General features: G+C 45.1%; 1 protein-coding gene across 28 annotated transcripts in view; it reads left to right on the top strand.

Moving 5' to 3' along the window:
- LOC135236950 (latent-transforming growth factor beta-binding protein 4) overlaps positions 1 to 18,974 on the top strand; it is a 135,546-nt gene extending 116,572 nt beyond the window's left edge. For all 28 annotated transcript variants that reach the window (XM_064303596.1, XM_064303582.1, XM_064303574.1 and 25 more), the window contains 11 exons: positions 522 to 647; positions 2,029 to 2,172; positions 2,812 to 3,075; positions 3,911 to 3,982; positions 4,583 to 4,711; positions 6,324 to 6,467; positions 7,628 to 7,780; positions 9,185 to 9,458; positions 9,997 to 10,307; positions 16,565 to 16,714; positions 17,319 to 18,974. In XM_064303596.1, coding sequence (XP_064159666.1) covers positions 522 to 647; positions 2,029 to 2,172; positions 2,812 to 3,075; positions 3,911 to 3,982; positions 4,583 to 4,711; positions 6,324 to 6,467; positions 7,628 to 7,780; positions 9,185 to 9,458; positions 9,997 to 10,307; positions 16,565 to 16,714; positions 17,319 to 17,467 — 1,916 coding nt within the window. In that variant the 3' untranslated portion in view covers positions 17,468 to 18,974. The remainder of the gene's footprint in view (positions 1 to 521; positions 648 to 2,028; positions 2,173 to 2,811; positions 3,076 to 3,910; positions 3,983 to 4,582; positions 4,712 to 6,323; positions 6,468 to 7,627; positions 7,781 to 9,184; positions 9,459 to 9,996; positions 10,308 to 16,564; positions 16,715 to 17,318) is intronic.
- Positions 18,975 to 27,527: the final 8,553 nt, after the last annotated feature.

Here is a 27,527-nt window from a genome sequence, read left to right as displayed (position 1 = left end):
AAGGCTCTGTCCCAGTGTGTGGATGGGCCCCATCGTCTGGTGTCTGTTAAGGCTCTGTTCCAGTGAGTGGATGGGCCCCAGATTCTGGTGTCTGTTGAAGCCCTGTCCTGTGTGTGAATGGGCTCTACTGTCTGGTAAAGCCCTGTTCTAGTGTGTGGATTTGCCTGAGTCACCGGTGAGCGCTTGCCTTCTCACACAGCTAGTGGGAAGCCACATCAGCATGCTTGAACATAATGTGGCTACTCCCCCCCTCCACTCGTTTGTGTGTGAGTGACAGGAAGTGACAGGAAGTGACCTGATCAGGCTCATTTATTCAGCAAAGGAAATACAGTCTTAACCGCCTTAACTCTCTCTCTCTCTAAGCCATGGCAGGGTGCTCAGAAGCCTTTGCGGGTTCACAGCGTTGTTGATAATTGCGGCCGTGTCTCAGGCTCAATGTGCTGCTGGCTACCCTGGTGACCCTCAGCAGTCACCCTACGTTTTCCTCCCAGGAAGTGACATTTTCTCCCGCTCTCTCTCAGACATCAACGAGTGCGCAAACAAGACGGTCTGCGGGGAGCACGCCTTCTGCCAGAACCTGATCGGGACGTACCACTGCATGTGCGACCAGGGCTACGAGGCCACCAGCGATGACAGAGGCTGCGTGGGTGGGTGTCCCCCAGGGGCCGACCCTCGGTCCGTCTCCTTTCACTCTTTCTGGGGCCTCCACAGCACCTCACGGGGCCCATTCCCGTGGCTAAGTGAAAACAGAGTGGTGACGCCTTAGAAACGGTAACGGTCATGGGGGCATGCGCCGATTCTGACTTTGCAAAAAGCTAAATGCTTGCAGAGCCATTGCTTTTCTGTCTTTTTTCTGTTTCTTGCAGAAACGGCCTTTGTGTGTAAGGCCACACATGGTCAACACACATGTGGATGAAATTTGATCTGTTTATTTGGAAGTCTTTGCACCATTACTCCGTACCTCTACAACAACTTTCGCCTGTGCCGTAAAATTTTGGGATGGGCATTTCAGGCATATGTATAACTGGTGTATCGCAAGGAGAAAAACTTCTCAGTTAAAACTTTAGCACACTACTCTGTCAACAACAAAGTCAAAGCTTGAAGTGCACACATGTCTAGGCATAACTCAAAGAAACCAGCTTAACTCTGTTTTGACTTGACTAGAGTCCTGGAGCAGTTCAATTACAGTCTTTCTGTATATACAGTTCAATTTCACGAGACTGTGATGGGTATTAGGCTGTATTTAAATAAGACTGACATTTGTTATTATTGTTATTATTTCACAAAAAGGTGTCCAGAAGTCACATAATCCTTAAGAGTATCTACAGAGTACAAGTGCTCCAGTCAGTTGTTTCGATAGAGCGTATTTCGCTGTTACAATATCTAAGTTAATCAGAGATACAAGCAGTGAATGGCAACAGTTTAAAGTCAATTAATAATGCCTTAAAACATTGGTTGTAAGGAATCTGATTGCTCTCGCTCCTCATAAAAATCTGTGGTTGGATAATTTGTGGGTGTTTGCCTATTTTAAGTTGCACTTTGCTCATTCACACACATGGCAATCCTGGATAAAAAGTAGGTGTGCTTCCTGCTAAAATTTAGATTTCTGTTTGCCAAATACATTCAGATTTAGGTCTGTGTCGAAACATAAACATGATGGCATGAGTCTTTTTAATCAAACAGACAAGTCATTCCCATGTGACAGGATTATAAACTAGTTACTATTGGAATCCACTGAAGATGATGATCACAGATACCTGGAGTAGTACTGACAAATCAGCACTGTGCTCTAAATCATCTGTCTTAATCTTTCTCTCAGTTCAGTTTGCTGTTTTTCAATGACAAAATTAATATTCTTACTGACAAAGCATTATGCGTAAAAGGCAAATACAGACAATTTACATTTCTAATTTTGATCAAAATTAGAAAATTCTCTCTCTCTCTCTCTCTCTCTCTCTCTCTCTCTCTCCCTTTCTCTCTCTCTCTCTCCCTCTCTCCCTTTCCCTCTCTCTCTCTCTCTCTCTGTAGATGAGAATGAGTGTGTTACCATGCAGGGGGTGTGTGGAGCAGCGCGCTGTGAGAATGTGGAGGGCTCCTTCCTGTGCGAGTGTCCCGGAGAGGACGAGGAGTTTGACCTGCGCACGGCGCGGTGCCGGGGCAGACCGCGGCCAGGTAGCGACCGCTAACGCACCCGCAGCATTTCCAGAACATTCTGCTCTGGTACCATCATAGTCTCATCCGGAGATCCTCCATTTCCTTTCACAATGAATGAACCGGCTTCTCCAGTGAATTTCTTGTGCAGTGCTAAGTCAGTGAAGCATAACTGCGCTGTATGTATGCCAGGTGCTCAGAAGCTTTCAAAGGCTCAAGGCTGCCATCTTCTGTTCAGTACTGCAAACATCAGGCTAAAGAGGAGGAGGTCATTCTGTGGAAAAAACTATGGCCTTATGCTTCTAGAATTTGGACTCAATTCAGTTAATTGTCCAATTATTTGCAGACTTATGCTCCTTCAAGGAGATGTGTGTATCACTGTGTCTATGTGTGCATGTTTATTTAATATTTATGTATTTGTGTGCAAATATGTTATTATTTAATTGTGTGCGTGTGTGTGTGTGTTTGAGTATATGCTCCTGTAACCATGTGAATATTGTGTGTGTGTGTCTGTGTGTGTATTTCTGTATATGACCCTGTAACCATGTGAATATTGTGTGTGTGTGTATTTCTGTATATGACCCTGTAACCATGTGAATATTGTGTGTGTGTGTGTGTGTGTGCGCGTGTGTGTGTTTCATCATGTACCTATTCTCCCAGGTCACCCCATGTTCCCCGGCAGTTCCTCCTCATCCTCATCCTCATCCTCCATCTCCGAACCGGAGTCTCAGCCCCGCCCAGACTCGAGCGTCCGCCTGCCCCCGCCCCGCCCGGGGGAGGCTCGGGAGTGCTACCACAGCACGCGGGAGCAGGGCTCCTGCAACACCATCTCCCGCAACACCACCCACCAGGAGTGCTGCTGCACCATCGGGGAGGCCTGGGGCCTGGACTGCCAGTTCTCTCCCTGCCCCACCCCGGGGTCAGGTAGGTCCCCTCACTGCACACCCACCAGCACAATCCCCCTAACTGTGGAGTGAGCTCCATAATGTTTGGGACAAAGACTTTTTTTTACTTATTTAGCTCCGCACTGAATTTTAGATTTGTAATTGAACGATTCACATACGCTTAAGGGGCACATTCTCAGCGTTTATTTAAGGGTATTTTTACAGTCCTGAAATGGGGGGTTGTGTATAAAAAGCGCTGTACTTTCTACATGGTGAAACCTAAGTGTATGAAAATGCCCTTTAATAAAAGCTAAGAATGTGCGCTTTAACCACGTGTGAATTATTGAATTACAAATCTAAAATTCTGGAGTACAGAGGCGAATCAAGAAAAATATGGCTTTGTCCCAAACACTACGGAGGTCACTGTGTATACATATATCCCGCTCAGTTTTTTGGGGTGGGGAATTTACCAGACAGAATTTTCCTGAGGGACAGTATAGCTCCAGATGGCTGGATAGGAAGCTCACGTGAGTGAGTTCTACTGTAGCTTTGGAAAGTTGCTGATACTAGGGCTGGCATATGGAATGACCTAGAAACTCTTTTTAATTCCATAGTATTTTTGTTCAGATGGTTTTGGAAGAGCAGCCAAAAAGATACTTTGACACTACCCAGCAAATGATAAGACACTGTTACTGGGCCTTTAAACAAAGTACTTTAGCTTAGACACTCAACTCAGAGTCAGTGTTTCCTTGTACCCCTTCTAAGTTAAATACAGTGTAGCTTGTTCAAGGCTTCTGCTAACATGTAAACATTAATGCTAATGATGCTAATGAACGCTAGTAACATGGTGCTTCTGTGTCTTATCCTGTGCACAGCGGAGTACCAGGAGCTTTGCCCGAGCGGAAAGGGATATGTTACCACAGGACCGGGTGCTTTCAGCTACAGAGGTCAGTGTCCAATCAGAATAATGCAGATGTGTATACGTGGCATCTTTTATCTCATTACGTCCAATCGCTTTACAGTGGAGGGGTGTAGCCCCCACCTGGGCGATACATTTTGGGTCAGAATGCTCTCTGCACATCGGCTGAGGTGTAGAGGGAGAAACTAGGGATGACTGGGTGGCCACACCGAGAAAGGTAGTTTGCGAATTTTTTCCAAGACACTGGGCAAACCCCCCAACGCTTTGTAATAAGTGACATGGGTTCCTTCATGACCATGGTAAGTCAAGACCTGCGTTTAACGTCTAATTAGATGGATAGTGCCATGCCTCCATAGCACAGTGCCTCCATTACTGCACTGGGGTGTGTTTGGTTCAGAGGGATGACTGCCCCCTACTGGTCCACCAAAACAACTTCCAGCCTTAACATAGCCAAGCATGGCCTTCCCAAACTTTCACGTGCGGTCTCCCAGTTTTACCCCCTGCACCACTTTCACGCGCGGTCTCCCTGTTTTACCCCCTGCACCACGGCGTCGGGGTGCGAACCGTGCCCTCTTTCTGTCGTAACCTTAAGGAGTTGACTGCCACCACTTCTCTCCCCTCCGCGCAGATGTGGACGAGTGCAAAGTGTTCGACCCCCAGGTGTGCAAGAGCGGCGTGTGCGTCAACCACATCCCCGGCTACTCCTGCTACTGCACCACAGGCTACTACTACGACACCGTCCTGCTGGAGTGCATCGGTCAGTCCCTTACTGCATTACTGCAGGTTACTCACTGTTACTTATGCATTTATTACTGCTGCACTTACTGCATCACTGCAGGTTACTCACTGTTACTTATGCATTTATTACTGCTGCACTTACTGCATTACTGCAGGTTACTCACTGTTACTTATGCATTTATTACTGCATCCACTTACTGCATTACTGCTGCTGCATTATTACTGCATTGCTGCAGGTTACTCACTGTTACTTATGCATTTATTACTGCTGCACTTATTGCATTACTACAGGTTACTCACTGTTACTTATGCATTTATTACTGCTGCACTTACTGCATTACTGCTGCTGCATTATTACTGCATTACTGCAGGTTACTCACTGTTACTTCTGCATTTATTACTGCTGCACTTACTGCATTACTGCTGCTGCATTATTTCTGCATTACTGCAGGTTACTCACTGTTACTTATGCATTTATTACTGCTGCACTTACTGCATTACTACAGGTTACTCACTGTTACTTATGCATTTATTACTGCTGCACTTACTGCATTACTGCTGTTGCATTATTACTGCATTACTGCAGGTTACTCACTGTTACTTCTGCATTTATTACTGCTGCACTTACTGCATTACTGCTGCTGCATTATTACTGCATTACTGCAGGTTACTCACTGTTACTTATGCATTTATTACTGCTGCACTTACTGCATTGCTGCTGCTGCATTATTACTGCATTACTGCTGCTGCATTATTACTGCATTACTGCAGGTTACTCACTGTTACTTATGCATTTATTACTGCTGCACTTACTGCATTACTGTAGGTTACTCACTGTTATTTATGCATTTATTACTGCTGCACTTACTGCATTGCTGCTGCTGCATTATTATTGCATTACTGCTGCTGCATTATTACTACATTACTTCTGCTTAAATACTGTTAGCTCTGCATTTATTACTGCATCCACTTACTGCATTACTGCTGCTGTATTATTACTGCATTACTGCTAATGCATTATTACTGTATTACTTCTGCTGCATTATTACTGCATTACTGCTGCTATAGTACTGTTACTTCTGCATTTATTTCTGCTGCATTATTACTGTTACTGCTGCATTATTACTGGTGCATTATTACTATGTTACTGCTGCATTATTGCTGTTACTGCAGCATTATTACTGTTACTGCTGCATTATTATGTTTCTGCTGCATTATTACTGCATTATTACTATGTTACTGCTGCATTATTACTGCTGCATATTACTATTTTACAGCTGCATTACAACTGCTACTTTATTACTATTTTACTACTGCATTATTACTGTGTTATTGCTGCATTATCACTGTTACTGCTGTATCATTACTATGTTACTGCTGCATTATTACTGCTGCATTATTATGTTACTGCTGCATACTTCTTGTGTTACTACTGCATTATTACTATGTTATTGCTTCATTATTACTACTTAATTACTCACTCAACTTATCTTTCTTCCTCTCCCTTGCCATTTTCCTCTTGTTTGTATTCTACCTGCACCTTTACCTATTTCTCTCTTCTCTCTTCTTTACCTCATCATCTGCATCTTCCCCCTCCTCCTTTCTCCTTTTCCTCCTTTCCTGTTTCCCAGACAATAACGAGTGTGAGCGGGGGGACTCGTGCGAGGGGGGCCTGTGTATAAACACAGTGGGCTCATACTTCTGCTCCTGTGAGCCGCCATTGGTGCTGGACGATACCCAACGCCGCTGCATCAACTCCACCAGCCTGACCGTAGGTAAGCCCCTCCCACATTCGCGAGCTCACAGACCCCGAGGGGCTGGGGGAAGGAGGAGGTTTGGTTCTTCTGAATTTCAGCCTTCAGACTCCACCTGTGTGGTTGTGGTTTTCAACAGGTAAAACTCTGTGGAGAAAAGAAGCTTACATAAAAATGTAGCTAGATATTCCCAACATGCATTATGGGTCATGTGCGACCTTGATGATCTGTGCTGTAAAATAGCTCTGTTAATCAGTCTATATATTGTGCAAGATCAGTCTATAGAAAAGAGTATAACCTTGACATGTCCACCAGGGCGAATTTGGCAGAGAAGTTTATGAAGAAGGGGACAGGAATAGTGAGAACTAAAGTAGCTCAGTACCGAACTTCTGGTTGGTTATTAAAGCCATACATGACATTCAGTGGTCAATGAGGACTAAAGGTATAATTTACAAATTTGGGTAAAAATAGAAGGATGCCCAGGGCTGTCGAGTGGCTCATTCGGTTAAGGAGCACGCTGTGGCGCATGAATGAGCCTCCATGTGGTCCACTGGATCCAATCCGGGCTAGTGCCAGTGCCAACTATGCTGCATTAGGGTGATGTACAATTGGTGATTGCACCACCCAGGGTATGGGAGGGTTGAGCTGGTTAGGGGTCTGCGCTAATTGCAGGGACCTCCGCGGGTCAATCAGGCACTCATGGGCTGCACGCGAGATCAGGCACTCGTGGGCTGGCACGCGAGATCAGGCACTCGTGGGCTGGCACGCGAGATCAGGCACTCGTGGGCTGGCACGCGAGATCAGGCACTCGTGGGCTGGCACGCGAGATCAGGCACTCGTGGGCTGCACGCGAGGGCTGCGTATTAAAGGTCCTGCTCCAACTCCACCCTGTGCGCGCTCAGCTGTAGGCAGCGGTTGAAAAGAACCATCTGGTGATACCACATGTTTAGAACCATGGATGTCTACACTGTCCTGATGATGATGATGATTGGTCATTCCAAACTGGGGTGGGAATTGGAGATGCCCAGCCCCACGTTGGGTGCCACATATATAAAACTGATATCATAGTATCATTACAAAAGAGCATTCAGTGGCAATCAGTAAACCAGATTTGATTTAGCACCACGCCCTCAGACATGATGTATGCAGTGACATCACGGCCGGTTTCTCCCTCTCCCCAGACGAGAACCTGGCCTTCTGCTGGCAGCACGTCACCGCCAGCCTGGTGTGCCAGAGCCCCCTGCTGGAGGGGCAGGTGACGTTCACCGAGTGCTGCTGTCTCTACGGAGAAGCCTGGGGGCTTCAGTGTGCCCTGTGTCCCGCCCGAGACTCAGGTACCGCGCCCTGCCTAAAAACACATGCATTGTATGTTAGAGCCAGGCGTACTGCCTGCATCTTATGATATTGTATTATCTGTGTTATGCACAATATGCTTCATTTTTTGTACAGTTTGACAGTGACACAATTTCTGTTGTTTTGGCTCCGAATGACAGCCCATTTATACATAGTCCCCCATTTTATGGGAGCAAAAGTCTGCAAGTGCTTCACATTCAAGGACTGCCTGTGACCCGCCTTCCCTGGTGATGCTGCAGCCATATTCAGTTCCTGTTTGTTTCTGGGGCATTCTTGCCTTCAGGCTTGTCTTCAACAATTGGATTCAGGTCAGGTGATTGACTTGACCGGCGAAGATCATTCCACTTTTTGGCCCTAAAAAACTCCCAGGTTTATTTAGCAGTGTGTTTTGGACTCATTGTCCTGCTGCAAGGTGAGGTGTCGTCCCATGAGTTTTGAGGCATTTTGATTGGCTCTGAGCAGATAAGCCGATTACAGCGTCTTACCATCACATGCTTCTGTCATATTTCATTTATGTTCATTCATGCTTATGTCAGCGCCAGCTGAGCTTCTTTAGTAAAATTTCTTATATATTTCCACATTTTGAGTGTTGTTTTTATGACTGTCAATATTAACTGCTGTTTGCTTTGTCATTTGTAATCAGAGTAATCACATAAATAAATAAATAACGGACAGTCGTTTTTAAGACAAATTTGCAGTTATGTATAATATGAACATTAATCTCAGAGATGTCTGAAGAGGGAGATTTTGAGGGAGTATTTGAGGAGTCTGAATTAACAAACGTTTGAGGGATGCTTGGTTGATTAATCCTCACATGGTCACGCCTGCTCACCAACGCGTTGTGAAGGGAGCCTGGTGAAATGGATTTGCAAGGTGCCGCAGCTCTTATTTTTGTGCAGATGACAGAAGATAAGACGGAAATAATATTTTACGTTCATATTGTATACGGTGAGCTCCATAATGTTTGGGACAAAGACATCATTTTTCTTTATTTGGCTCTGTACTCCACAATTTTAGATTTGTAATCAAATAATTCACGTGTGGTTGAAGTGCACATTCTCTGTTGACAAATGCCAGTAACAGACTCCAAAGGCAATCAGAAGCGAAACTTGTGACAAGGTCAGACTGCGGGGTGCTCCACAGGCTAAGCCGTGCGACACTCTGTGTGGCCATTTTTATATTCAAAAGACGTCCAGGATTCGAAGGCAGGGCACCGCTCGTGCCATTTAGTTAAGATGCCTCTTTTCTTCACAAAGACTTATGAAGACAGTTTATACAATACTAATGGCAGTGGGGATTGCAGATGTTGGTACTTCTCCGTGCGACACGTTAACCTGTTTTGAAACAGTGACGTCGATCTCACCAGTTACCGTTTGTCTCACCAGATGACTACGAGGCACTGTGCAGTGTCCTGAGGACCCCCGTCTACACCCCGCCTTTCACGGGACGGGGGTATGGCCCCTCCCGGGGTCCCACCCCCGGGCGGGGATATGGCCTGCCCTATGACCCCGAATCATACCCCGAGCCCTTGCCTCCGGGGCCTGACTACTTCCGCCCGGGCTATGACGATTATCCACCACCAGGGGGCAGGAGACCTGGCTACGGCGGCATACCCGTGGACCCTTACGGAGTGCGGGAGCCTCCTTACAGCCAACCAGGGTACCCTTCCCATCATGCTCTACTCATAACAGTCTTGTGCCTGTTAACTTCTGAGGAAGCATCCTCCGGTCAGAGTGTGTGTTGGTCACTCAGTATAGCTCAGAAAATCATTGGTTTACAGAACATTTATGGAATTTTAAAATAAACATTCCCAGGCTTAGAATTCTATTCAGTTACATTTATCAAGAGAAATAGCTTCCTGGAATCGTCACATACCCTCATTTTTATCACTGTTTTCTCATGACTTAATGATGACAGTTGCTAGAGCAACATGTCTGTTGTGTTTTTTACGTGACCTTGGCATTAAGTTATGAAAATTCTTGTCATGTTGTCTCACAACCAAATATGAATCTCCCACAACATTCTTGGAACATTTCTTGTTAGCTGTGACTGACTTCATCCAATGAAATGATATTTTGAAAGGTCACGAACGGCATAAGTAGAGTAGTGGAGGCCCATGCACTGCACTTCAGCCCTCTGTTTCTGCTAATCAGCAGTTTGAGGAATATGACCTGATTGTGGGTTTCATTCGTTGCAGTGCCGGTCGTTACTATGAAGAGGACTTTGACCCGCGCTTTGTGCCGTCCGAGTCCGACCTCAGGCCCCCTTTCCGAATAGTGGACCCTCTCACTGAGCCGGCCTATGGGGCCCGGCCCCGCCCCCCCAGCCGGGGCGACCCCAGGAGCCTGAGCCTCGCACCCCTCCCTGAAAACTATGAGGAGGATGAGGACGAAGACGAGCAGGGCCCGTCCGAGCCCTGGAGAAGCTTCCTACCCCGGGAGGCCCCGCCCTACCCAGACTTCTCGGAGGGGAGGCTCAGCGATGGACTCCGGCGAGATACCTATGAGAGTGAGCGAGCGTTTTACCAGCTGTCTGTACCCCTGACCCGAAACCTATAAGAGTGAGAGAGCATTTTACCAGCTGTCTGTACCCCTGACCAGAAACCTATAAGAGTGAGAGAGCATTTTACCAGCTGTCTGTACCCCTGACCAGAAACCTATGAGAGTGAGCGAGCATTTTACCAGCTGTCTGTACCCCTGACCAGAAACCTATGAGAGTGAGCGAGCATTTTACCAGCTGTCTGTACCCCTGACCCGAAACCTATGAGAGTGAGAGAGCATTTTACCAGCTGTCTGTACCCCTGACCCGAAACCTATGAGAGTGAGCGAGAATTTTACCAGCTGTCTGTACCCCTGACCAGATACCTATGAGAGTGAGCGAGCATTTTACCAGCTGTCTGTACCCCTGACCAGATACCTATGAGAGTGAGCAGTATTTTACCAGCTGTCTGTACCCCTGACGAAACCTATAAGTGAGAGATTACAGCTTCTTACCTGACAGAAACTAGAGTGAGAGAGCATTTTACCAGCTGTCTGTACCCCTGACCAGAAACCTATAAGAGTGAGAGAACGCGTTTTTTTACCAGCTGTCTGTACCCCTGACCAGAAACCTATAAGAGTGAGAGAGAGCACATTTTACCAGCTGTCTGTACCCCTGACCAGAAACCTATAAGAGTGAGAGAGCACATTTTACCAGCTGTCTGTACTCCTGACCAGAAAACTATAAGAGTGAGAAAGCACATTTCACCAGCTGTCTGTACCCCTGACCAAGGCGGGGAGAAAAAGAGTGTCATAATCACCACCCACCAGTAGAGGGAGTACAGGGCCAAGCCCTATTTGCCATTCTGTGGGATAGCAATGGTGGATTTTCACTTACGACATATTAGTGTCTTAATCAATAGATTGAAACATTGAAGTCCAAGAATTCACAGAATCCAAATGAAGGAAAGTTAAGTCCAAGAGTCTCTGTGCAATCTCTCATTTCAAGATTCCATATCAATAGGCACATATACATATATATATATATATATATATATATATATATATATATATGCAGTTCTGGCACAAATTATGGAAACAATGTGCTTCAAGAAGTTCAGTACTTTTGAAACTTTCATCTGTGCCCTTCCTTCTGTGTTTGTTTTCTCAGACCCATTTTCTTCTGTAAAAATCTTCCTCTTTTTGACCATGCTGGTAATGGCATTGTGACCATCAGTAATTTCAAGCAAAGTATACAAGCCAAAAAAAAGTTTTTTTGGATGAAAATTATAATTTTATGTAGAGAAATACTGGACAAAGAAATGAATGCTTGAGCTGATTATAAAATTTACAACATTAAGAAACATTAGACTGCTCAATGTAGATTTGGATTAAAACATATTCAAAAGTGCTATGATTATTACTTGTTTAACACAAATGCTAATTATTTGTTCATTTTTGTTTTATATTGATATTATATTCATTACATATTCCATTAATTATGCCAAAAAGACAAATTGTTGCAAAATATTGCAGAAATTGTCTCTCTCTCTTTATAAATGCAGTGTTTCCATAATTTTTGCCAGTCCTGTGTCCTCCCATTGAGCACATAGAGTACATCTAGAGTACATCTTAATGTGGTAGGTATGTGGGCTTGTTTGAGGGGCTGACCTCGTGCATCGTTTAAATTGTGGTTCTGATTGAACACCTGGTGGCACTGTAGTGCACGTGACAAAATTTTGACATTCACAAGCCTAGCCCCCGTGATAAGATACCATTTTGGCTTTTCTGATCTTGTGAATTTTTTACTGAGGATGCTTCTTTGTGAAAATTGACCAATTTGAATGAAATTTGGTCTTTTACCTCATCTCACATACCTTTATACAGGCATTACATTTCTAGTGGTTATGTCAAAACATGGCCAAATGTTAAAACAATGAATTTTCAATAAGTGTGGCCTTTTCTAAAGTGTTTGACATAAAGGTATGAAACTTGGTATGTGCATTGTCTGTTAGATCCACACTCCTGCCCTAAAACCTTAGTCCAATCCAACCGCAAGGTGGTGCTATAGTCATCCAAATATTTTACAAATCGAAAATTCAATAAAAAATGACTGTTCCTTTGCAGAAATTTCTGTAACTTTCTGTAATGACAAAAGCCCCCATTAGGAACATAAATATGTGCCTTATGGGTCACCACCATCTTTAATTGGTGGCCATTTTGTGTTATAATTACTCACCTGTTTCTTTTCTTCCTTAACTACTTGGCTGATTCTTATGAAACTTGGTGTTTTGCTAGAGGGTGTCACCCAACAATGCAGTACCGAATTGTGTGCCAATCGGCCACTTTGTGGCATTATAATTGAATAAATGGTTCAGTTGGAAGTGCAATTATTATGCAATCATAATTTCTGCACTGTTTGACCTGGAGACTATGAATATAATGTCTGTCCTCACAGTGAACGAATTTGCCTCAAAGAACCATAAGTCCAACATATTGGATTTTCAACCATTTTTAATGTTTTGGAAAACACTTAAAATGCTTCTCCGCTCATAAAAATCGACCAATTTGGAATACTTTTGTTATTTTACCTTATCTCATCTACCTTTATACAGATTCGTTTTTTAGCGTTTATGTAAAAATGCGACTGGATGATGATCCAAAGAATTAGCAGGCTTATAACAAAAATGCTAATAATTCCAAAACTATTTGACATAAAGTTTGGTATGAAACTTGGTTAGATCATAACCAGCCCTAAAGTTATAGCCCAATCCAAATATGAAGAAATATTAAATAATTCACTGCTGCATCAGACAGGTCCCTAAGTTGATGGCATGATCCACAATCTCAGTTGGAACACATTGTTGTCCACTATCACAGAGTCATTGAGTTTGCCAACTGTGGCTGATGCTGCACGGACCCTGGGAATCGCTGCTTGTAGCTATATTTATTATTGTTACTGTGTAGATAATTTATTGCCTGGCTCCAGCTTCTGTGCACATGGAAGACCCAAAGATAGATGAAAGTAAAACTATGTAAAGAAGAATGCTCGTTGTCAGTTTGTGACAACTGTGTCTGTCCCTCTCAGGCATATGTGAAGGTTGTGACAGCCGTGTCGTCCTTCAGGGCGGTATAGGTGAAGTCTGTGACAGCCTGTGCTGTCCCTCTCAGGGCGGTATGAGGTGAAGGTCTGTGACAGCCTGTGTCTGTGGCCTCTTCCTCAGGCGTATGAGGGTGAAGGTCTTGTGACAGCCCTGTGTCTGTCCCTCTCAGGGCGGTATGAGGGTGAAGGTCTTGTGACAGCGCTGTGTCTGTCCCTCTCAGGGCGGTATGAGGGTGAAGGTCTTGTGACGGCCCTGTGTCTGTCCCTCTCAGGGCGGTATGAGGGTGAAGGTCTTGTGACAGCGCTGTGTCTGTCCCTCTCAGGGCGGTATGAGGGTGAAGGTCTTGTGACAGCCTGTGTCTGTCCCTCTCAGGGCGGTATGAGGTGAAGGTCTTGTGACGGCCCTGTGTCTGTCCCTCTCAGGGCGGTATGAGGGTGAAGGTCTTGTTGCAGTCAACGCCTGTGTCTGTCCCTCTCAGGGCGGTATGAGGGTGAAGGTCTTGTGACAGCCCTGTGTCTGTCCCTCTCAGGGCGGTATGAGGGTGAAGGTCTTGTGACAGCCCTGTGTCTGTCCCTCTCAGGGCGGTATGAGGGTGAAGGTCTTGTGACAGCCCTGTGTCTGTCCCTCTCAGGGCGGTATGAGGGTGAAGGTCTTGTGACGGCCCTGTGTCTGTCCCTCTCGGTAGTGAAGCTGGACGGCTGGTCTGTCCTAGCGGTATGAGGGTGAAGGTCTTGTGACGCCTGTGTCTGTCCCTCTCAGGGCGGTATGAGGGTGAAGGTCTTGTGACGCCCTGTGTCTGTCCCTCTCAGGGCGGTATGAGGGTGAAGGTCTTGTGACAGCGCTGTGTCTGTCCCTCTCAGGCGGTATGAGGGTGAAGGTCTTGTGACAGCCCTGTGTCTGTCCCTCTCAGGGCGGTATGGGTGAAGGTCTTGGACAGCCTGTCTGTCCTCTCAGGGCGGTATGAGGGTGAAGGTCTTGTGACGGCCCTGTGTCTGTCCCTCTCAGGGCGGTATGAGGGTGAAGGTCTTGTGACAGCGCTGTGTCTGTCCCTCTCAGGGCGGTATGAGGGTGAAGGTCTTGTGACGGCCCTGTGTCTGTCCCTCTCAGGGCGGTATGAGGGTGAAGGTCTTGTGACGGCCCTGTGTCTGTCCCTCTCAGGGCGGTATGAGGGTGAAGGTCTTGTGACGGCCCTGTGTCTGTCCCTCTCAGGGCGGTATGAGGGTGAAGGTCTTGTGACAGCGCTGTGTCTGTCCCTCTCAGGGCGGTATGAGGGTGAAGGTCTTGTGACAGCCCTGTGTCTGTCCCTCTCAGGCGGTATGAGGGTGAAGGTCTTGTGACGCCCTGTGTCTGTCCCTCTCAGGGCGGTATGAGGGTGAAGGTCTTGTGACGCCTGTGTCTGTCCCTCTCAGGGCGGTATGAGGTGAAGGTCTTGTGACAGCCCTGTGTCTGTCCCTCTCAGGGAGGTATGAGGGTGAAGGTCTTGTGACGCCCTGTGTCTGTCCCTCTCAGGCGGTATGAGGGTGAAGGTTCTTGTGACGGCCTGTGTCTGTCCCTCTCAGGGCGGTATGAGGGTGAAGGTCTTGTGACGGCCCTGTGTCTGTCCCTCTCAGGGCGGTATGAGGGTGAAGGTCTTGTGACGGCCCTGTGTCTGTCCCTCTCAGGGCGGTATGAGGGTGAAGGTCTTGTGACAGCCCTGTGTCTGTCCCTCTCAGGGCGGTATAGGGTGAAGGTCTTGTGACAGCCCTGTGTCTGTCCCTCTCAGGGTGGTATGAGGGTGAAGGTCTTGTGACAGCCCTGTGTCTGTCCCTCTCAGGGCGGTATGAGGGTGAAGGTCTTGTGACGCCCTGTGTCTGTCCCTCTCAGGGCGGTATGAGGGTGAAGGTCTTGTGACAGCCCTGTGTCTGTCCCTCTCAGGGCGTATGAGGGTGAAGGTCTTGTGACGGCCCTGTGTCTGTCCCTCTCAGGGCGGTATGAGGTGAAGGTCTTGTGACGCCCTGTGTCTGTCCCTCTCAGGCGGTATGAGGGTGAAGGTCTTGTGACGGGCCCCGTGTCTGTCCCTCTCAGGGCGGTATGAGGGTGAAGGTCTTGTGACGCCTGTGTCTGTCCCTCTCAGGGCGGTATGAGGGTGAAGGTCTTGTGACGGCCCTGTGTCTGTCCCTCTCAGGGCGGTATGAGGGTGAAGGTCTTGTGACGCCCTGTGTCTGTCCCTCTCAGGCGTAAGGGTAATTGGCGGGTGAAGGTCTGTGACGGCTGTGTCTGTCCCTCAGGGCGGTATGAGGGTGAAGGTCTGTGACGCCTGTGTCTGTCCCTCTCAGGGCGGTATGAGGGTGAAGGTCTTGTGACGGCCCTGTGTCTGTCCCTCTCAGGGCGGTATGAGGGTGAAGGTCTTGTGACGCCCTGTGTCTGTCCCTCTCAGGGCGGTTGATGAGGGCGTCGTTGGAAGGTTCTTGTGACGGCCCTGTGTCTGTCCCTCTACGTCAGGGACGCTGGTAGCTATGAGGTGAAGGTCTTGTGACGGCCCTGTGTCTGTCCCTCTCAGGGCGGTATGAGTAGGTCTGTGACAGCGTTGAGTGATGACGGCCCTGTGTCTGTCCTCTCAGGGCGGTATGAGGGTGAAGGTCTTGTGACGCCCTGTGTCTGTCCCTCTCAGGGCGGTATGAGGGTGAAGGTCTTGTGACGGCCCTGTGTCTGTCCCTCTCAGGGCGGTATGAGGGTGAAGGTCTTGTGACGCGCTGTGTCTGTCCCTCTCAGGGCGGTATGAGGTGAAGGTCTTGTGACGGCCCTGTGTCTGTCCCTCTCAGGCGGTAGAGGGTGAGGTCTTGGACGGCTTGTGTCCTCAGGGCGTTAGTAGTCTTGTAGCTGTCGCCTCTCAGGGCGGTATGAGGTGAAGGTCTCTTTTGACGGAGCACCTGTGTCTGTCCCTCTCAGGGCGGTATGAGGTGAGGTCTTGTGGCAGGCGCGTGTGTCTGTCCCTTCGTCAGGCGGTATGAGGGTGAGGTCTTGTGACAGCCCTGTGTCTGTCTCTCAGGGCGTATGAGGGTGAAGGTCTGTGACGCCTGTGTCTGTCCTCCAGGGCGGTTGAGGGTGAAGGTCTGGACCGTGCTCCGGCGTGGTGAGGCTGTGAACGCTGTGTACGTCCTTCAGGCGTATGAGGTGAGTCTTGGACGCTTGCTGTCCCTCTCAGGGCGGTATGAGTCGTACGAGGGCCTCGGCGCGGAGGACTGCGGGATCCTGCACGGGTGCGAGAACGGCCGCTGCATCCGCGTGGCCGAGGGATACACCTGCGACTGCTACGACGGCTACCACCTGGACATGACCTCCATGACCTGCATAGGTGGGCTCTCTGCGCCTTCTTCTCTGTTACTGTGGGCATTCAGCTGCAGCCAGCTGGGTTTCTGTCACTGTCTGTTATATTTTTAAATTAGATGGCTCATTACAATTTTGTTCCTGTCCATTCTACCCTTACTTCATACCGGGCTTGGCCAGGGGAGGATACGTTCCCCCTCTGTAGCCAAGTTCCTCTCAAGATTTCTTCCCTTTGGGGGGTTTCTGTCTTGCCACCGTTTAAGTGTTTTTCTCACTTGCTTGCTTTTTGAAGGTTCAGGGCTGATTTCTTCCCAATTGTACTTCTGTTTCTCTGTAAAGCATCTGTGTGACAGTGCCCTGTAAAAAGCTATATATCAAATAAATAGAATTGAATTGAACAGAATTTTTTCTGCAACATTAATATCACAGCTTGCTAGCTGTGAGCAAATATGACACTCTGGCCTTTATATTTGCGTATTTATCAAATACAGATGCACTGTGGTGGGCTGTCTGAAGCCAGGCTGTAACTTTTTTAGCCAATCTCTTGGGGGAAAAAAAGCTTTGATTGACAGGAATTCAGTCATGTCCCCATTTAACCTCAGTTGTACTGGTCCTTTCTCCCGCTCCTGCAGATATAAACGAATGCGAGGAGGCGGACGACCTTGCAGCAGAGTGTGTGAATGGCCAGTGCGTCAACACTGACGGCTCCTACCGCTGCCTGTGCCTGCGTGGCTTCATCATGTCCCGACGGCCCAATCACTGCATCCGGTCCCGCCCCTGAGTCCCGCCCCCCTCGCCCCGGCACCCAGGAGCCCCGCCCCTGCTGCAGCAACCTCGCCCGGTGACTCCAGGTTCTGCCCTCAGCCCGCAAATGTATCTGATCCTGGGGAAGAGCAGGACAGGGTTTGCCTTTTTAGCGAGAGAAATGTCACAGGCTGTCCAGTTTTTCTTTTTTTTTTTACTTCAGGTGATTTCCATGTTGCAACAAGCTTTTGTGGACTGGATTTCACTTGGCAATATGTCATTGATTAGAATATGAAATGGCAGGAACTCAACACACACATGTCCGTTCACTTCCTTTTATGTTCTTATGCCCATAGTTGAGAAGTAGGTAAAAGCATTTTGAGGGGAGAGATGAGCAGCAGTTGGTCGGACACTCTGTCGGAATGCTACACTGTTCTCTTCAGGGGGTCACCTGATGTGTTGGCTGTTCGAGAGAAAGGAACGGGGTCATCCGTTCAGTGAACGCTCCTGTAGGGTGAGTCACACGTAGACGCGAAAAGAAAGAAGACACGTCCAATTACTTCATCCATCGGATGGGGCTTTTAGGTCTAGTGTGCTCTTCGACACTGAAATGGCCGCCTGCTTTTGGAGTTCGGCCACCGGAGGCGCTGTTTGAAATTCAGCGTGCTCCCGCCGGTGTTACGAACATTTGGCCTTGCCCGCCAGTGGGTTCTGAAAAAAGCCAGACAGTTTAATGGAAATAATGAACCAAATTTTTAGTAGTTAAGATGTTGTTTTAAGTGACATTAGGATTTAATATGTTATGTGGAAATTATAAGAAATGATGGTAACACCAACATAGATGTCTGTTTATGTGTTATTTTTCTATTAATTTATGTTGTTTGTGTAACATTAAGCTACTTTTTAAATGCAATAGCTATGAGAACAGTAATGTGATATAAAAATACCAACTGCTATGTGCAGGTGAATTCAATTCACATTTTTAGAAAACTAAACTGGTTTTAAAAAATTTCCAAAGGACAGACTTCTTGCAAAAAATTGTTTGGTCACCAACTTTTCAAAAAACCATGTCTTTTCTCTTAGGGAAAAGAAACATCAGAAAGTTCAGGTGTGTATAAAATGATTTTGAACATTGGTTACGTTTGAAACCAAAGTTTAAGAAACATTCACATTTTTACTACAATTCAAGTCATACAATATGCACAGTAAACATATGCTGTAGAATATATTTTTTATCACATGCACATTCTGTTGTTAAAAGGCAAATTATTTTGTTTTCTTTCATATTTGTTCAGGAACATTCCCATTTTGTCAGCACCTAAAAATATATAACACTATGCACTGTATTTGACTTAACTCTTCTGTAAATTTTATATGGTGTTACTGATATATGTGATTTATTTTTGTTTCGTTTTTTACGTGTAAAACATTTTTTTAAATGTATTTGCACACATTCCATTTGTATTGTATTTTACTGGAATTTTTATAGGTGTAGCTTTGTACATTTGTAATTTTTCTTCTCAAAGATAAAGATGTAACCGGAAGAGTGGTTGTTCATTGTGTCTGTTCACTCCTCATGCTGGAAAGCAGCCGTGCCCAAACGGTGCAGTGTTGTGTGCCTACAACGCTGCGTGGTCAAGCCGCACTTTACAGTACCGCGTGGCTATTCGTGCTGCGCGCTCACGCATTCTCACGTGCTCCCTGTGTAAAAGCACACGCTAAGCGCCTCGCTTGGATCCCTGTCAGTAAAGCCCAATGCGTTTATGTGAATCCCAGGGTTAATCCATTTTATAGGCCAATCCTCTGTACCACAAACAGCTAATCGGATTAAAGCGATCCACTGGATGCTTCGTTTGTTTTGGCGGATTGCAGCGGCCAGCGGAATATCAGCTTTCAGTCCTGGAGCCCGGAGCTCTATCTGAAACTGAGACTGCCCCACCTATCAGATCTGTCAACACTGGCAGCCTCAACCTTCCCCCACCTATCAGATCTGTGAACACTGGCAGCCTCAACCTTCCTCCCCCTATCAGATCTGTGAACACTGGCAGCCTCAACATTCCTCCCCCTATCAGATCTGCGAACACTGGCAGCCTCAACATTCCTCCCCCTATCAGATCTGTGTCAACACTGGCAGCCTCAACCTTCCTCCCCCTATCAGATCTGTGTCAACACTGGCAGCCTCAACCTTCCTCCCCCTATCAGATCTGTGTCAACACTGGCAGCCTCAACCTTCCTCCCCCTATCAGATCTGCGAACACTGGCAGTCTCAACCTTCCTCCCCCTATCAGATCTGCGAACACTGGCAGTCTCAACCTTCCTCCCCCTATCAGATCTGTGAACACTGGCAGTCTCAACCTTCCTCCCCCTATCAGATCTGTGTCAACACTGGCAGTCTCAACCTTCCTCCCCCTATCAGCTCTGTGAACACTGGCAGTCTCAACCTTCCTCCCCCTATCAGATCTGCGAACACTGGCAGCCTCAGCCTTCCTCCCCCTATCAGATCTGTGTCAACACTGGCAGCCTCAACATTCCCCTATCAGATCTGTCAACACTGGCAGTCTCAACCTTCCTCCCCCTATCAGATCTGTCAACACTGGCAGCCTCAACATTCCTCCCCCTATCAGATCTACGAACACTGGCAGCCTCAACCTTCCTCCTCCTATCAGATCTGTCAACACTGGCAGTCTCAACCTTCCTCCCCTTATCAGATCTGTGTCAACACTGGCAGTCTCAACCTTCCTCCCCTTATCAGATCTGTGTCAACACTGGCAGTCTCAACCTTCCTCCCCCTATCAGATCTGTGTCAACACTGGCAGCCTCAACATTCCCCTATCAGATCTGTGCAACACTGGCAGTCTCAACCTTCTTCCGCCTATAAGCACTATATTACTGTAACAATCTTTCAGCCAGTAAAACATACTGTTAGCCATTTCAAGTACACCATAGTGTCCAAGCAGCTAAGCCGCTGTATCCCTATTGTTATCGTTCTGTTTTTTGGAGGTCGAAGCTGCAAGAACCATATTATTTTGTTCCATTTATTATTATTATTATTATTATTATTATTATTATTATTATTATAATCGAAAACTGAATGAGCAAGAAAAACCATAAATCATGGACCTATGGATCTTGGCAGCTATTTTCCTATGCCTATATGAATGCAAATAGCTGTAAATCATGAACACTATGTACGAATCCTCACCAAACTTGGTACTGAGGCAGGAAGTAAGATTGGGAAGATCTTTACCAACAGGAGGCACTATAAGAAGCAAATAATTTTCAACGACTCAACCATTTGATTAATAAGGGTGAAATTTTGCACGCTACATCTTTGTGCAAGGCCTCCAATATCAGCAGACATTTATCAGGCTTCCCAATGGTTATTATGGGTGACTTCAGTTACCCTGCTATTAATTGGGAATTGGTGACAAGACAAGGAAAAAGTGAGGAAGGATTTCTAGCTGTTGTAAATGACCATTTTGGCCACAGAATGTCAGTCAGCCTACAAGCAGGAAACCTATTCTGGTTCTGGTGCTGTGTAATGATCCTGACAGAATCTGCAGCATAGAGGTAATGGAGCCACTCGGGACAGTGATCATTGCGTAGTTAGTTCAGATGCAAATTAAGAGGGCCCCCGGAATTTTTATTTTTAGGTATGTTAACTTTACAAGATGTGATAAAATTAAAATAATATAGACTGGGTGCAACTTCTTGATTGCAAGACCGTGAATATTTGGGGCAGGTTCAAAAGAGCTATTGTTAATGCAGAATGCAAAATCATTCCAAGGTAAGGAAGTTGAAGCAGCAGTCTCCACCGTGGATGAATAAAGCCATACTGGAGCATTTGAGGAAAAAGAATCAACTTTATAAGATATATAAAAATAACAGTTCTGAGAGTAATAAGGTTGAATATTGTAACATACATGCTAAGGCAAAAAAAGATTTAAGAGTAGTTAAAAGGCTCTTTGAAAACTTGCCCACGATGCAAAAAGTAATCCTGACCATTTCTTTCAATACTGCTGTACGAAGAGGAGGTTATAAGCATTAAGAATAAGAATTTCCCGACTCACCACTGGACTAGAAGTTCACCTGCAAGCAAGCTAGCAAGTATTGGTACAACCAAAACCAGCACAAAGTTTAACCATACTAGCTAGCTAAAAATCACCTTACAATAAAATCCACGTGTTACTGCCATGACACTTTTGCTCACCCCAAGATCCCAAAAGCTACACAAGGTAACGCGCAGTCAGTATCTCCCAGTCTATGACACCAAGATGACGAAAAATGCATCCTCCCTGGGATCGCTATAATATGGGGATCATACCACATGAAAAATCATTGAACAACCAATTTCTTTTCCATAGTAAGCAATTTCCAAGATCTAAAAGATTGTTTTATTGAAACACTCTCACCCATCCTACTTATAGTTTTAGATCTTAAAATGATCTGGTCACTTTATGAAATGTGAATTACGGTTATCCTTATCCAAAATTTTATGATCAAGGTTCACTGTTTATCACTGTTTATCAGCTTTGCTCATACACATCAAAAACAATTGTTGAGAGGCACGACTGCAGCGCAGTTTAATTTATAACAATTTGGCACAGTGGCCCATTGGAAACCCAACACCAATCCCCTTGAAAAGCACTTCATCTGTTCACTCATTTGAAGGGCATCCGAAGAGTCTTTCGTTTTACAAAAACTATCAGCAATCTGATGCTCTCAATAGAAAGTAAAGCCAGTTCATTCAGTCTCTCCTGCCCTATGCTGCTCCTCAGGAAGCTAACACTAGCTAACAGTTACGTCATTCTGCATTATCACATTATTAAATATACACGACAGTGGACAACAACATACACAGACATATTCCCAGCAATATCTGCATATTAAAAATAACTCTAGTACCGAAGAAATGACCACAGATTATTCAATTTAATCATTTTAATTTTTTGTAGAATGGGCATGTAAGTTTGACATGATCAGAGACTATTGTACAAAGAAAGTGTAATAACCATGACTGAAATGAGTTTGCTTAGTGAAGGATATTTAAAAGAGGTGGTACTTAGAACATATGTATATTTTCTCTCATGCTTAATGAGTGTCTGAAATGAAAGGGCCCATACAAAATTGTTTTTTTGATATAGGGCCTGTTCTCCCTGATGGGTTCATGGGCTCCTCCAAATCACAGTCCCCTGTATAACTTCACTGCCTATATCTTCGCCACAGTATCTGAGCAAGGTACTGTGGGAAGTGGAGTCCCACAAGGGTCAGTGTTTGGGACCACTGCTCTTCCTTTTTTGAATAAACAACCTTGACAGGGACATCGAAAATACGTTAGTTAAATTTATGGATGACACAAAATTGTGTGATTTAGTTTGGGAATCTACTAAGTAATCCAATAAGATTTAAACAGAATTTAGAAGTGGGTGGAAACATGGCAAATGAAATTAAATATAGCCAAATGGAAAGTTCTACATGTGGGAAATAAAAACATACTGTAAGGCAGGACTACTTTATGGGAGGAGGAAAACTGTATACATGCATATACATGCTGTTAATTGAAACTTTCTCTATACAGATTCAAAATTGATGTGATTAATTTACTGTTGCTGTTGTAGTTTTATTGTAGTTTCAGTACTGTTTAGCCCCATTCTGAAAGGACTGATAACCAAAAGAATGAATAGTTAGAAAGCAACATCCACCGCATCCTTTCATAAGTACAGCTGTTTCCTGTTACAGACACAGTCTGCTCTGGCTTACTACTGAGCTCTTTTCAAATTACTTATTGAACATTTCTAATGCTAGTCGGTTTCTTTAATTAATCCACTGGAACAGTTTACTTCTGAAGCTGAGTCTCCACCTCCTTCAAGTTAATCCTTCCTCTGCTGCACCTCTGCACTCCGTAATTGCTCAGTTGTGTCTCAGCACTTCATTAAGTGCGAAAGGAACAGGCTTTTGGGCAGACTAACAGCATACTGTGTCACTAAAGCCAAGAAGAGTTGTGACAGGTTATCCAAAGGAATATAGAGCTCATCTGGAAAACAGATCAGCACAAACCAGTGACTGTGACATGCCTTCATCTCCTGAGGGACACCGGTGTTGCAGCTGTAAGCAAGGTTCTTCACTGGAATTATGTCAATAAATACAAAGTTGTTTGCTAATAAATCCAGTTATACAAAGGGACAGTGCCAAAAAATATATAAGTGAGATCTGCCAAGCAAATGAATAATGATAACAATGTAATTTAGCATGTCCCATCTAAGTTGTTTAGGATTGTGTGTAGTCTGATTTCTTAAATTAGTTTGGGCAGCATTTGCTGTGATGTCACTCCACCTTTTGGGGGGAAAAGGTTTTGGAAAATATATTTAATAGCAATGAGAGGTCAGGAAACTTTTTTTGCAGCTAACCATTGGTCAGCCTCAGCAAACACATGTTCTCATTTTCAACCAAATGCATGCACACATCATTACGTTCTCATACTCAACCAATCGCATATGTACATCTCAACATGTCCTCATACTCCTCTCATGCACACATCACTGATGGAGTGCCTTTTTAAAACCAGCAGTCAGACCTCTCAGGTGCTGCTTATTGTTGCCACTGGGTTTTTATTTTTTATTTTTTTGTACACACTATGCTTGCTACAGCTCACAGAATTGAGCTCAAGAAATTATTGCTCCAAATTGTTGCTCTAATAATTGCTGCTCAAAAGCAGGCAACCTGTCGGGTAGTTCAGCACTGTACTCCTGTTCCGTGGCATCATATACTTTTATTTAGATAAGTGATGCTAACTTTCCTGTCGGTTGGCTATTGTTCTCATCTTTTAACTCCGATCTACCTGCCTATTTGGTCAGCCATTCAAATGAAGAGAGAATTATAAATTTAAGTAGCATTTGGTTATTTAAAATGAAAGGACCAGCTGTAACCCTCCTCCTTGGTTGTAAAATTCAGAATCTTTCCGATTGGTTACAGCTAGCTAACATTGTTAGTACCCAATAACTATCTTGGTTTTTAAACGCCTATGCTGATAATGCCTATATATTCCCTGAGGAAGCCCAATATAATCTATGTACATTCTGCTTGAGACATAATTGGGCATATTTGCATACCCTTTGGGTTGTTGATTCCCTCTAGTAAAAACAGAAAGTCTCCAGCTGATGAATATGATTAGCAGAGTCCTTTGGGTCTCTAAGAACATAAAAAGAAGCCAATTGATAATTAAAATGTGAAAAGGGGATTTACAGCAGTGCTCTGCCCAGGAAAGTAGCGTATAATGGCCTCTCGCCAGCACAGTTGTCAGCCTGTTGGCATCATTGTGATGTGCTAGGTGACAGTTAAAGTAAGGAGCCGCTGTTGAGTGAATGCAAAATAGCTTTAGATTGGTTCCACTACTAGTACACCGCATACTGCAGTGTATTTGCAAAACTTTGGCGGAACAACAGCTGGAACCAACAGCAGTAAGATAGGTGCTCCCTTGCTGGATGACTAATCCCTGATTCAGTTTTCTGACCCTGATGTCTACAGTACCTGAGTTATTCAAAAGAAAACCATCCTGGAATGCACCTGTATGCCACACCTGTATACCGCACCTGTGTGTTGCATGGGAACAACAGGCTTTAGCCTGGAGCACAAGGCCCTTCTCCGAGGAAGAGAATCCGAGATTTCACCCACTGACCTGGATTTGGCATACATGTGTAAACACAAGCAGGGGAGGGTGTGTGACCGACTGGGCAGGAGAGACAGTCTTGCTGAAGAGGCGCTTCCTGGATTAGGGCGGAGGGCTAAGAGAGGTGCTCAGCCCTGGCCCAGACTGTAATCCTCTCACCTCCTCGCTGAGGGCCAGGAGGCCTCGGGGGAGTTCACAACTGGGTCAGTGTTTCATAACGCTGAGAAAAGTAGGCCCTGGCTAAGATAATCACTCAGGGCACTGAGGGTCAGCAAACTGAAAACTATATTTAACATTCCAGGAAAGAATGGATGTGCTAGTGAAGCAGTTTCTGAAGGAATTTCCTGTTTCTGAAGGAAATGACTGCTCAATTATTGTAAATAAACAATACTAGTTAGTAATATATATACATATATATATATATATATATATATATATATATATATATATATATACATATATATATATATATAAATCATTAACTAATCATATAAATAAATAAATAAATGAACAGATTCTTGAGGTCTGAATTTTAGTTATGCAAATCTTTGGTAAATGGACTGCATTTATATAGTCCTTTTATCCAAAGCGCTTTACAATTGATGCCTCTCATTCACCAGACCAGTTAGGGGTCTTGCTCAGGGACACTTTGACACGCCCAGGGCAGGGATCGAACCGGCAACCCTCCGACTGCCAGACAACCCCTCTTACTTCCTGAGCTATGTCGCCCTTTGAAACTGAAACTAAGATTGAAACTAAGGACTGCTAACATTGCAGTGCTGCAATTGGATGAGTCTCACCATTTTCAATGTTATTTCCATTTTTTTCCCTAAATTTAATCATTCATTTATTGGAATTAATTAAAACTGTTAATGGGACCTCTGTGTTCTTGAACATTTTATTTATCTGCAGGCTGCTCATTGCACTCATTAAGTGACATTAATTGCGGCAAGACATTTTTATTACGGAGCATAATGGGTTTTGACTGCAGTAAAACTTTTTACTGCAGTCAAAAGACAAACAAATGAATGAAAATACCAACATATTGCAGTATTGAATCACAATACTTGGTGTATCGCAACAAAAACAAGCTGAATCGCAATAGTATCATATCGTGACCCACATATCAGGATACATTGTGAGGTCTTGTGAGGTCCCTGTTGATTCACACTCCTAGTGTTGAGCAGGGGAGCGTATGATATTAATAGCCGCACTGAAGTTCTCAGCACTCATAAACTCCAACACATCTGTTTGTTTAAAACAGGCAACCCTTCATATCTATTTCTTTAGAGAATGAGTCAGTCAAAATAGTCACAGATTAACTGTCAAAATAATCAATCAACGTTAGTCTGGATATAGTCGTTAGCTGTGTGTCAGTTATTTTGAGTATTTATCATACCACCCTTTACAGTCATTCAAAATTCTCTCACTCTCCAAATAAAATCATGCCAGTCTTCCTGGTTTACACGACACAGTAAATTGTGTTTTTGGTACAGTTGATCCGGAGTGTGGCACAGTGGGTAAGGAACTGCGCTTGTAACCGAAAGGTCGCAGGTTCGATTACTGGGTAAGGACACTGTCGTTGTACCCTTGAGCAAGGTACTTAACCTGCATTGCTTCAGTATATATCCAGCTGTATAAATGGATACAATGTAAAGTGCTAAGTAAAAGTTGTGTAAGTCGCTCTGGATAAGAGCATCTGCTAAATGCCTGTAATGTAATGATCCTACAGATTGCAGTTTGATTAGGGTCACGCACCAAGCCCCCGGCAGTGCCAGTTCTTCAGGCTGGTACTGTAGCTGTGTGACAGTGAAAGTGAAATGCTGCCTCAGCACACAGGCTTGGTCTGCCCAGTAATCCACATACCTGCATAATCCCTGTGCTCACCTGATACACCTGACCCACTGGCAGCCTTCCCCCCCCTCCCTGGCTCCATCGCCCCACATGATGACAGTTTGCCCTCCCAGGGCACCTATCTTCACCCCCTTGCCCTCCCAAAAGCACCTCCAGATTAAAATCTGAGCCTCCACTTCCAAGAACTTCAAAGACGTGGAAATTTTTTCCGTATGCTCATGCTTTGAGTAGATTACAGGGTGAATCATTAAGATTCATTAAATGCAACTCTAGCATGGGTAGACAGTTGTGATGACCGAGGGCCAAAATACTTCTGGTCTTCATTTCGGTTGAGGTTTTTAAAAATCTGGCTTGAGTCCAGAATTAAGCAGGAATGTGCACAACCTGCTATTCCAAGGAAAGGGTTTAGTCTCGGCCCGTATTGTCTGTGTCTAGGACACGCATAATCACAGCTTTCATATTATCAGTTTACACAACTGCACATTTCATAAGTTATTTGCTCAGAGGAACAGTCATACAGTTTCCCACCTTAGAACTGAACCTTTAACCTTCTGGACCAAAATATAATTATATCCAA

The sequence above is a fragment of the Anguilla rostrata genome, chromosome 12 (assembly GCF_018555375.3).
Source record: "Anguilla rostrata isolate EN2019 chromosome 12, ASM1855537v3, whole genome shotgun sequence".
Taxonomy (NCBI): Eukaryota; Metazoa; Chordata; class Actinopteri; order Anguilliformes; family Anguillidae; genus Anguilla; species Anguilla rostrata.
Note: the sequence above shows the minus strand (reverse complement) of the source record. Positions and strands in the feature narration are given on the sequence as shown.